General features: G+C 35.2%; 1 protein-coding gene across 1 annotated transcript; it reads right to left on the bottom strand.

The window, feature by feature from the left end:
• Positions 1-7,708: 7,708 nt before the first annotated feature.
• LOC108742922 lies at positions 7,709-10,318 on the bottom strand. Its single transcript, XM_018478284.2, has one exon. It carries the CDS (start codon positions 10,274-10,276, stop codon positions 7,709-7,711), a length of 2,568 nt encoding a protein of 855 aa, XP_018333786.2. The 5' UTR covers positions 10,277-10,318.
• Positions 10,319-11,453: the final 1,135 nt, after the last annotated feature.

The following is an 11,453-nucleotide window of genomic DNA, read 5'->3' as shown; positions in this document are numbered from 1 at the left end:
CACAGCTTTGGCCTTTGGTTTATTTACAACCCAAGTATTGTTATCAGCTAATGCAGTCTTTTCGTTTTCCATTGCTTTAACCCACTCAGACTTGTGTGGAGATGATAGTGCCTTTTCTAAACTTTCTGGTTCACATTGATCCATCACAAGATAACAATAATAATCTTGTAATCGCTTAGGTAGCTTCACGTTCCTCTTTGGTCTATCTTCCTCACGTTTTGGGGTTTGATTGATTATACTTGTATCAAGACGACTCGATCTCGATCTTCATGCAAATTAGGACTTTCCATTGATGCCTGATCTTCACCTAGTTCTAGATTTTTGTCCAGATCTTAGTTATCATCTAGATTTTGATATTTAACTAGATCCTAATTTTCATCTGGATTTTGAACCAAATCTTGATTTTCTGTTAGATTTTGCCCTAGTCCTTGATGTTCATTTTCTGGAAACTGATTAGGATCTTCATTTTTTTGATAATCTTCAATTTCCCAAGCTTTGGTTCCTTCTTCGACCTTGGACAAGATGTTGGGTTGGAATATTACTTCACGTTCCATAGAAAAAATATTTTTATCAGGGTAGTAAATATTTTATATCCTTTTGTTGCTTCACTATATCCTACAAATATACCCCTTTTGCTCTTGCTGTCTAGTTTCAACCTACGTTGCTTGGGAACATGAGTCCAAACATCATCTCCAAAAACAGCGTATAACAACTTCACATCAAAGTCCTTACTAAACCATAATTTGAGAGGAGTTTCTTTAGGGATTGAACTAGTACCAGATCTGTTTAACACAAACACTGTCATATTGACAGCTTCGGCCCAAAGATTTTTCTTTAAATTTTTAGCTTTTAGTATTGCTCTAGCAGCTTCCATTACCGTGCGCATCTCTCTCTCAATTTTTCCATTCTGTGCCGGAGTATAAGGTACACTAGTTTGATGAACAATACTTCGACCTTTTAGTAACTGTTTCACGACACAATTAATAAATTCCTTACCATTATTGGTAGGAAAAACTTTGATATTTACACCTTGATTTTGACATAGAGAGATGTATATTTTCAATTTTGAACTAACCTGGCTTTTATCACTCAAAAAATATACAATACGATAATGAGAAAAGTCGTCTTTTAATAATAAAAAGTACCGCGGACCTCCAATTGGTTTTTCTTCAATAGGTCCACACAGATCAGCATGGATTATTTCACCAGGAAAACTTGATTTGTTTAAACTAGAGGGATGAGGCTTCCTACACTGCTTTCCATCAATGCATGCAGTACAAAAGTGATTCTTTGAACATGAAACATCAATACCATTTTCTTTCAGAACTTCCCTCACATGTACGAAGTTTTAATGTGCCAACTTGACATGAAAACGATATAAATTACAATCGTTTTTACAAAACTCATTTGGTTTTATTCCTGACCTTTTTGAACTCATGTTTTTTGCCTCCACTGATATGACATTGTTTTTAGATACTACACTTGATAGTACTTTATCAACGACATTAAAAACCATTTTAAACATTCTTTCTTCACGTTTTGCTAAAGCCACTATAGTTGCATCCTTTAAACTTGCAGACACTGTTATTGGATTCCAATTTCATCCCTTTGTCTAGAGCACTAATAACTGAGAATAGGTTCATTTCCAAGTCAGGTACAAACAGCACGTTTTTGAGTTCAGCAAGCGTCCATTTTTCACCATTAAAAGCGTGTAATTTTATATTTCCTTCACCTTCAACCTTGAGTTTTGTTCCATCACCTAATTGAACTACACGGTTTGAGCTAGTCTTTTTGTATCCAATAAAAAAATCTTGATCTTTGCACATGTGGTGAGTACATCCGCTATCCATGTACCAGCCATCACTTGGCTGAATACCAACGTTCGCCATAAGAGCAGTAACGTTTTCGTTTTTCTTTGGATTTTTACCTTTTTACTTCATCGTTAATAGCTCTTTCTTCTTCTAGCGGTAGTCTTGAAGTCAACTCTTCTAATGTTTGTTTATCAGCTGGCGCTGATTCCCATGCAGATCTAAAATGCTTATATTTTTCTGGAAGACTCATGAGGATTTTTGTTATTGCCTTCTTGTATGAAATTTCTTCACCAGCTTGTTTTAATTTGGCTCTGATTTCTTCAATCCTTGATAAGAAGTATGATATCGAACCCTGATTAAACTCAGCAGCAAAAAATTTTTGTTGTAGAAAATGTACACTAACAACAGACTCCTTATCGTAAACCGACTTCAATTTATACCACATTTCATATGATGTTTCACAGGACAAAATATGAGTTTAAAGTGCCTGTTCCATATGGGTGACAATTATTTCTTGAGCTTTAGCATCATTTATATTCCAGCGTGCTGCAGCTGCTTCATCATCTGGTCTTGGTTTCTGTCCAGAAACGATATTAAACAAAAATACCACGACTTTTTAAAATGACTTGTGTTTCAAATTTCCATATAGGCCAATTTTGCCCATTGAATTTTGTTAACACAGTCGTGTTTGTAGAAACCTCCATTTTTCTTCTAGAATGTTCCCTCGCGTTCTAACCACTACTCGTACTGACGGTCCCACGTTTTTATACAAAAAACAGTTTTTAGTTCACTTTCAGTTTTACCACATATCTTTAAAGACAAACTGGGCCCATAATCAGTTGAATTTTTGATTTATGGGTAAAATAATTTAAGTCTTTCCAGAAGTTTTTAACAGATTTATTTATATAGTAGAAAAGGACGGTTATAATCAGACAGTCTATACGGAACTGATTTGCTAATAAATGTTGGAGGGGTAAGCTCCACAACCAACAAGAGAGATGGAGGCTTGAGGTGTCTTATTAAGAAAATTTTAATTGCACTTCAAACAAAAACAATTGAGAATATCCTGACCGGCATTACCCACAGCACTGACTGGAATTACCTACATGATGGGGAAAAACCGGTCAATCTCATATTTCCGTGTAGTATCGAATATCTCCTTCAGCTAATTTTTCTGATAAAAGTAGTACAATACGCAATAATGCATACTTCGAACTGTACATTATAGTAATTTCAAAAATTAATTTAAAATACTTTGCCAGTTTCTCTTAAGTGACCGTCATTCCCCACTCTCCCCTAATCATTAAAGACGGGTCATGTTTCCGAAATATTTTTTTTTCTTTACGATAACGTTCCAGAACAATTTTGAAATAAACTTCTTTGTATGTCATTTCCAATGCAGAATAACCTCTCAAATCGTTACATCAATCAAAAAGGTACGCCATATTGAAAAACCATAAAAACCTATTTTGTTATATAAAAATTGATTTATTTCAATGTTGATACTTGAAAAAAACAGAAAAGTAGGTTATTTGATTAATTTATAAGTGCAAATAACATTCAATACTGAAAACATTAATGTAATTTTTTTTTAAATCATAATATTCGAAAATGAACTATAAACTACGAGTGGTGTTCAATACAGACTCCGACGATTTTTTTTTCGCGGTTATCAACATTGAAAACGCCCCAAATGCGGTACTGCTGGCAAGTACATTTCATTCCGGTTCCAATAGTATTCTTTTCGTCATGGTGCGATGTATAGTTCGTGTGTGACAGTTATTTGAAGAATCGCAGAAGAATGTCGTCTGTACACTTGTGAAGGAGGAAAATTTGAGAGCTTAGCGGTACGCTATTCAATTTTATTTCAAAAAAACAGACAGAAACGTTTTCCATGATTCATGAGGCTTATGTGAATCAGCTGTGTCTCGTTCAACATTCTACGCGCGGTATAAGTTGTTCCAAGACAGTAGGACCAGTGCGGAGCTGCAGGGGAGAACAGGCGCTCCAGCGGCGAGATGACGGAGGGAACGATTGTAGTTTTAATAACTATTTTTATATCTTTATAAGATCTTCCAGGAATAATATTATAACTCAGTTACCTATGGTTAAACAATACTTTTATTTCAAACAACCGAACTACAACAAAAACTTTATACAGCCACAGCTTTGGCGATAGGGAAACTTATTCTAACTAAACTATTTTTGGTTATAACGTTGGCTTTTTTGACGCCAACTTACACGCCGCCTGGCGCTTGTCAAGTTTTATTAATACCTATACCGCCACACGATCAATACTGGTGCCCCTATCGTTCGGGAAGACGCGAGAATCACCGTCAAACAGCTGCCAGCTATACTACAACTATCTGTTGGCAGCACACATAACATATTATCCAATGTTTTAAATTTATCGCGTTTGTGCTCGGTGGATCCCTAGGCTGCTGACAGACGTGCAAAAGCAAATCGTGTTTCCATCTACCGGTACTGACAAAATCAGGTTCCAAATGATCATATGTGGCTGGATAATTGTTTACGGTAAACGAGACTTGGATTTATGTGTACGATCCCGAAACTAAGCAGCAGTCCCAAAAACCCACCGAAAAAAGCGCTAGCAAACAAGAGCGCCGCCAAGGCAATGATCATCACTTTCTTCGATCTATATGGTATGGTGTACACTCATGTTGTTCCGAACAAGTAAACGGTCAATGCTGAATATTATATTAGTGTTCTGAAGCAAGTTATACGGTCACACATCCAAAAAAAGAGATCTACGTTCACTAAAAGTCGGTGGGTACATCATCACGACAACGCTAGGCTTCGTGTCGCTAGATCGGTGACGGACTTCCTGGCGAAACGGAACATCGAGGTGATACGCCACCCACACCACACCATAGTCAGGACCTGGCTCCCAGTGACTTTTTTATGTACCCTTCGTTGAAAAACCAGACCAAAGGTCGACGATTTGANTGTAAATTAATGCGATTCTATAGAGGTTACAATGAACTAGTTTTCGATTATCAATTGTTGAATTTTCCAATTATAAAAATTCCGTTAATTAAAGACTTAGGTATAATTTTAGACGATAAAATGTCTTTCACAAATCATATCGATTATGTTATAAATGAAGCTATGAAAATGTTAGGTTTTGTGAAACGTCAAACGTCGCAATTCAAATCAAAAAAAAACAATTGTCATGTTGTATAATTCATTAGTTAAATTTAAATTGATGTACGCCACACCAATTTGGTCTCCTGAGACACAAGAACATGTACGCCGAATAGAAACTGTACAGCACAAATTTTTTTCATATGTAACGTTTAAATTCAAACTACCAAGTCCTTCTTTTACTCACATTTATGATGGAATTGCAATATTCACAGAATTACCATCTCTTCGCTCTGTTCGTGAATTTCACGACGTGATATTTGTATACAAAATTATAACCAGACAAATTAAATGCGACGAATTATTATCTAAATTTATACCATATGTTAATGTACGAGATGTTAGATTTGTAAATCTTTTTAGAGAATTTTTCTGTAGATCTAAATTTTTGTATGATTCTATGATACCAAGACTGACTAGACTAGCGAATCGTTATTTGACAGCCGAAATGTTAGATCTCAATATTGGTGCACTCAAGTCCTCTTTAAGTCATTTACTAGAATATAAATAATGAACTTAATTGTTACAAAACTTCCTATNGTAAGCTCCACAACCAACAAGAGAGATGGAGGCTTGAGGTGTCTTATTAAGAAAATTTTAATTGCACTTCAAACAAAAACAATTGAGAATATCCTGACCGGCATTACCCACAGCACTGAATGGAATTACCTACATGATGGGGAAAAACCGGTCAATCTCATATTTCCGTGTAGTATCGAATATCTCCTTCAGCTAATTTTTCTGATAAAAGTAGTACAATACGCAATAATGCATACTTCGAACTGTACATTATAGTAATTTCAAAAATTAATTTAAAATACTTTGCCAGTTTCTCTTAAGTGACCGTCATTCCCCACTCTCCCCTAATCATTAAAGACGGGTCATGTTTCCGAAATATTTTTTTTTCTTTACGATAACGTTCCAGAACAATTTTGAAATAAACTTCTTTGTATGTCATTTCCAATGTAGAATAACCTCTCAAATCGTTACATCAATCAAAAAGGTACGCCATATTGAAAAACCATAAAAACCTATTTTGTTATATAAAAATTGATTTATTTCAATGTTGATACTTGAAAAAAACAGAAAAGTAGGTTATTTGATTAATTTATAAGTGCAAATAACATTCAATACTGAAAACATTAATGTAATTTTTTTTTAAATCATAATATTCGAAAATGAACTATAAACTACGAGTGGTGTTCAATACAGACTCCGACGATTTTTTTTTCGCGGTTATCAACATTGAAAACGCCCCAAATGCGGTACTGCTGGCAAGTACATTTCATTCCGGTTCCAATAGTATTCTTTTCGTCATGGTGCGATGTATAGTTCGTGTGTGACAGTTATTTGAAGAATCGCAGAAGAATGTCGCCTGTACACTTGTGAAGGAGGAAAATTTGAGAGCTTAGCGGTACGCTATTCAATTTTATTTCAAAAAAACAGACAGAAACGTTTTCCATGATTCATGAGGCTTATGTGAATCAGCTGTGTCTCGTTCAACATTCTACGCGCGGTATAAGTTGTTCCAAGACAGTAGGACCAGTGCGGAGCTGCAGGGGGGACCAGGCGCTCCAGCGGCGAGATGACGGAGGGAACGATTGTAGTTTTAATAACTATTTTTATATCTTTATAAGATCTTCCAGGAATAATATTATAACTCAGTTACCTATGGTTAAACAATACTTTTATTTCAAACAACCGAACTACAACAAAAACTTTATACAGCCACAGCTTTGGCGATAGGGAAACTTATTCTAACTAAACTATTTTTGGTTATAACGTTGGCTTTTTTGACTTAGCTATTATTTCAATAAATATATAATATGTACCCATACATGCATGTACGTATTTTGTTTCTAAATACGTATGTACATATTTACCGTATTTTCATAGACTTCTATAAGTGAGACAGATTCCTTCTGTAACTCTGTAAGCTAAAAACTAGGGTTAGTGAGAAACCTCTATAAGAGAAAAACAGATCGCGGTTCCTTGAGTTTGATTCTTGATCATCTACGGCCACAAATTGAAACGATTATAATACCACAACAACACGGGTTTTTTAGCGGCCGCTCGATATGCAGTAACTTGTCACTTTTTACCAATAGTATAATCAACTCGTTAGACAAAGGAAAATAAATAGATTCTATATATACCGATTTTTCTAAAGCCTTTGATAGAGTCGACATTGGTCTGTTACTATGCAAATTATCGAACCTTAATCTTAACGGTATACCAATCAAGTGGTTTGCTAATTACCTCTTGGGCAGGTCTCAAATTGTTAAATATAGAGAATTCAAATCACGTATTATTAATGTTCCATCAGGAGTCCCACAAGGTTCACACCTAGGGCTTGTTCTGTTCAATATTTTTGTTAATGATATCACCTCAGTATTTTTCAATTCTTCGTTTCTCTTATATGCGGATGATTGTAAATTTTGGAGAATAATTGAAAACGAATTGGACAGTCAGCTGTTACAAAATGATTTATGCGCATTACTAAATTGGTGTACAACGAATAAACTATCACTAAATATTGAGAAATGTAAATTAATGCGATTCTATAGAGGTTACAATGAACTAGTTTTCGATTATCAATTGTTGAATTTTCCAATTATAAAAATTCCGTTAATTAAAGACTTAGGTATAATTTTAGACGATAAAATGTCTTTCACAAATCATATCGATTATGTTATAAATGAAGCTATGAAAATGTTAGGTTTTGTGAAACGTCAAACGTCGCAATNACCGCCGTATGGTAAATACTGACTCATGGCCCACCCATACTGATTATTGATATCGAAATATGTTAAATACTGGGTTGGTTTAGTCGAATCGTAATTTTGAAGGTACTTGTTATTAGCCAAACTTTTCCTTTTCGAACATTGACTCAGACCGCCACGAATTCCGCGCTCAACAAACATAATTTGATCGATATCTGTTAAAAGTTCCAATGTCTGCCGTGTCTTAAACAACATGCAATCCCACGTATAACCTGGTAGGGTATAGTAGTGGGCGGGATCTAACCCGTATGTCTTATGACAACTGCTACGAAATTGTTCAAAAACGTCAGCCAGAAGAAGAATGTCCGTTTTCATATACAAATCAGTATATTCACCTAAAGTTTTAATATTAAATTTAGTCCAAATGTTTTGGGCGTGTGCGTATTCGTCATCAGAAATATCATTATCAGTTAATTGATTATAAAAATGTTTTTGTTCAGGTAAAGAATCGAAATTGAATTTATCGAAATTCTCCATAAAATCGTACGGGTACACTCCCTTTTTAGTTAGTAATTTAAACAGATTTTCATCTAGTTCCAGAAATTGAGATCTTAAATTTTGAAATTCGGTTAAGTATGATGATAGTGTATCTACGGCGGAAGTCATGAAACTGAACGAGTCAATGAAGCTAAGCTTAATCAAATTTTGGTCTATATTTTTTGTGAACGAAATATATTTTTCTTTTGTAATGGGTAGAAGATCGACACGGCCTGACACATCGTTGGCGATATTTTCTAGAATAAAATGGCTGTCATACCCGCTCAAATTGTGAAAGACAACAGGTATAATTACACCATCCTTGTAATTAATATTACAAGCATTGTGTGCGGCTCCTCGATAATTGTTTTCGGCTATGAAATGACAATGGTCTCTCACTTTTATATCGTCAGGGCCAAAAGGCTGTTCGCAGATGTGACAATGCGTTGCTCGTTCAAATTCAGCCTGTTGTTCTGGAGTCATTCTAATATCAAAAGGACACAGATAAACCGTCTCGACATCTTCAGCAAAACAACACATCTGCTGAGCAAACCAGGACATGCAATCTTCTCCGCGATAAGATCTGTAAAAAGATAACGTGGGATCATAAGAACACTTGACGTAGTAACCAATTGCTGCGGGTACGTGGCGCTGGTACTTGTTGCCCGAGTTTACTACTTTTTCTAATACACTTTCAAGGTCAGCATAAACAATGAACGGCATCTTTTCCTTATTTTTGAAGTTTTTGAATTTCAAGTGCTTCTGTTCACCCCCACTCGGTAGTCTAATACAGCAGTCATTAACATTTTTGCAGTCCTTATAATGTTCAGACAATCTATCTTGGGAAGAGAAGTAGTGTAAACATCGATCGCAAAAATGCTTTTTGCCATCATGTTTGCTAAGTTGGGATGACAGAAGCCTCGACAAATTTTTTATCCAACAAAAATGGTATTTCATAGGAATATTAGCATCATCAAGATCATCATCTTCATACCGATCTTGTATAAAGAGCAAGTTGATATGCTTTTCCATTTTATTTTTCGTTAAATATGTAGGGAGTATGATGAAAGTGTTTTTACATTTTTTCAATCCGTAAAGGTTAATAGATAAATTATTTTGATTTTCGAAACGTGGAATTTGTCTTGTAGTCATCGGAAACTGAATACCTTTTATATTTAGAACTTTAGAATAATGAGGATAAGATGCCGTTCGGTCACTGTTTTTATGAACAGGGTACAAGGCAGAAACTACTGCCCACGCAAAGCACGCCCCATCCATATTTTTAATATTTATGCAGGCTTCTTTGATTTTAATTTGCCGCGGTAACTCTACATATGAGGATCCCAGTTGAGGTGTAAATTTGTTGATGTGGATTCCCAAGTTGGTGATAGAACTCAGTGTCCAGCCGGAGTCTCTCTCTTGGAACTCATCCAGTTGGTTTAGTATTGGCTGTGATATAGTTTCTTGAAACCATTCTTCCAAGTCTGTGTCTCGATAGATCGGATCATTCCGGGTGTTGAAATACTTGGTTTCCTCAATTATTCGATCGGCTTTTTGCAAAAGGAATTGCCCTCCCAATATCGCATTAACCTTGAGCGACTCTTCTTTCTTCAAAACATTGGCAATGCGACGTTTGAAGAGGATGAAACAATCGGCGAGAAACTGACGTGGGTCTTTATGCTTCAAATTAGAAATCACACCGGTACGAATGCGGCTATCGAATGCGATTTCGCTGTCGTCCCATTTTACTCTTTTTGATGGTCTAGAAGAGGTTAAAACCTCGCCCGTCATCCCCGAACCATGTCTTACAGAAACTTTTATTTGATTTCTATAACTTTTAACGTTAGCCAGCTGCGATAAAAGTTGTTGCTTCTCGCCTACCGTGGTTGCCTTCTTCAATAGCATTTTAATAGTTCGTACAGCCTTAGTACAGTTCTTCAGTCCGTCGCGCGCTGCATCTTCGCTGTAGGTTGTCTGCAAAGTCTTTACTAATGAAGTTATAGTAAAAATCAGAAGCTTAAGAACCTTTTTGGCTGACATGATCTGAAACAAAAACGTAAAAACATCGGTCGTTTAATAAAATATATTAATCACTAATATTAGTAGAACACGGATTTAAAGCAGATGGCCTGCATAAAAACTGCTCTTAGAATTACATTAAAAACATGTGTTATTATGATGAATATTATTGCCTTAGTCAAGCTATTTAATTTGAAATTTATCACATACTACACAGTGAAAAACAAGGGGTAGTGGTGTTTTATCTGAAACATTTGATACTGTTACGTAACAACACCTCATGCAAAAATGGAAACCTACCTCTTTCAAATAAGATAATTCGAAGTGGTCTGTATTCTATCGAAACTGCCAGACGCGGATCGCGATTTCGATCTTTTTTGATCTCATCAGCGCGTCGCAGGCAGCTTCGACAGAACACAGACCAACCTTTACCTGCTGTTTTAGCAGTGCATTTTTTTTTAACTGTGGAGCATACGTAATCCTAAAATGTAGCATCGTGCTACAGATGGCGTTTACTGCGCCAATTGTAGTATTTTCTACCTCTTTCAACAAAAAAAATACAAGCTGATGCTAATCACGATGGAGGAGTGGGTAAAAGTACCTAACACACTGTGTTATTCAAAATGAAATACTAAAATGTCTACTGATTGAATAATACATGCTTTACAAGATACAAACGAAACTATTAGAACAGAATTTCAAGGAAAAATTACTCAAAAGATGATGGTGTATATACCTAAAGTGATCTAAAAAATTTCGAAGTGAATTCAAAAAATATACAGTTATTATAATAATGTAATCGTCACAAGATGCTGTTTAATTTGATATGAAACACGTCATACCTTTTTTTAAAAATAAAATGCTAACAATATTACAGTTCTAATCGTTGCAGTTCAATTAGGTATTTACCAAACTACACCACACATATTTTGGAAAATGAAGAGCCCCTTTTTTAATAAAAATAAATGACAACTTACTGCTTATAAAATAACAAATATTGCCGATGTTTATAACTATAACTGTGAATAATACATGCTTTATAAGATACAAATAAAACTATTAGAACAGGATCTCAAAGAAAAATTACTCAAAAGAAGATTGTGTATATACCTAAAGTGATCTAAAAAATTTCGAAGTGAATTCAAGAAATATACAACAATATTACAGTTCTAATCGTTACAGTTCAATTAGGTATATA

Source organism: Agrilus planipennis, unplaced genomic scaffold, assembly GCF_000699045.2.
Source record: "Agrilus planipennis isolate EAB-ADULT unplaced genomic scaffold, Apla_2.0 scaffold4, whole genome shotgun sequence".
Taxonomy (NCBI): domain Eukaryota; kingdom Metazoa; phylum Arthropoda; class Insecta; order Coleoptera; family Buprestidae; genus Agrilus; species Agrilus planipennis.
This window is presented reverse-complemented; position numbering and strand designations above follow the sequence as displayed.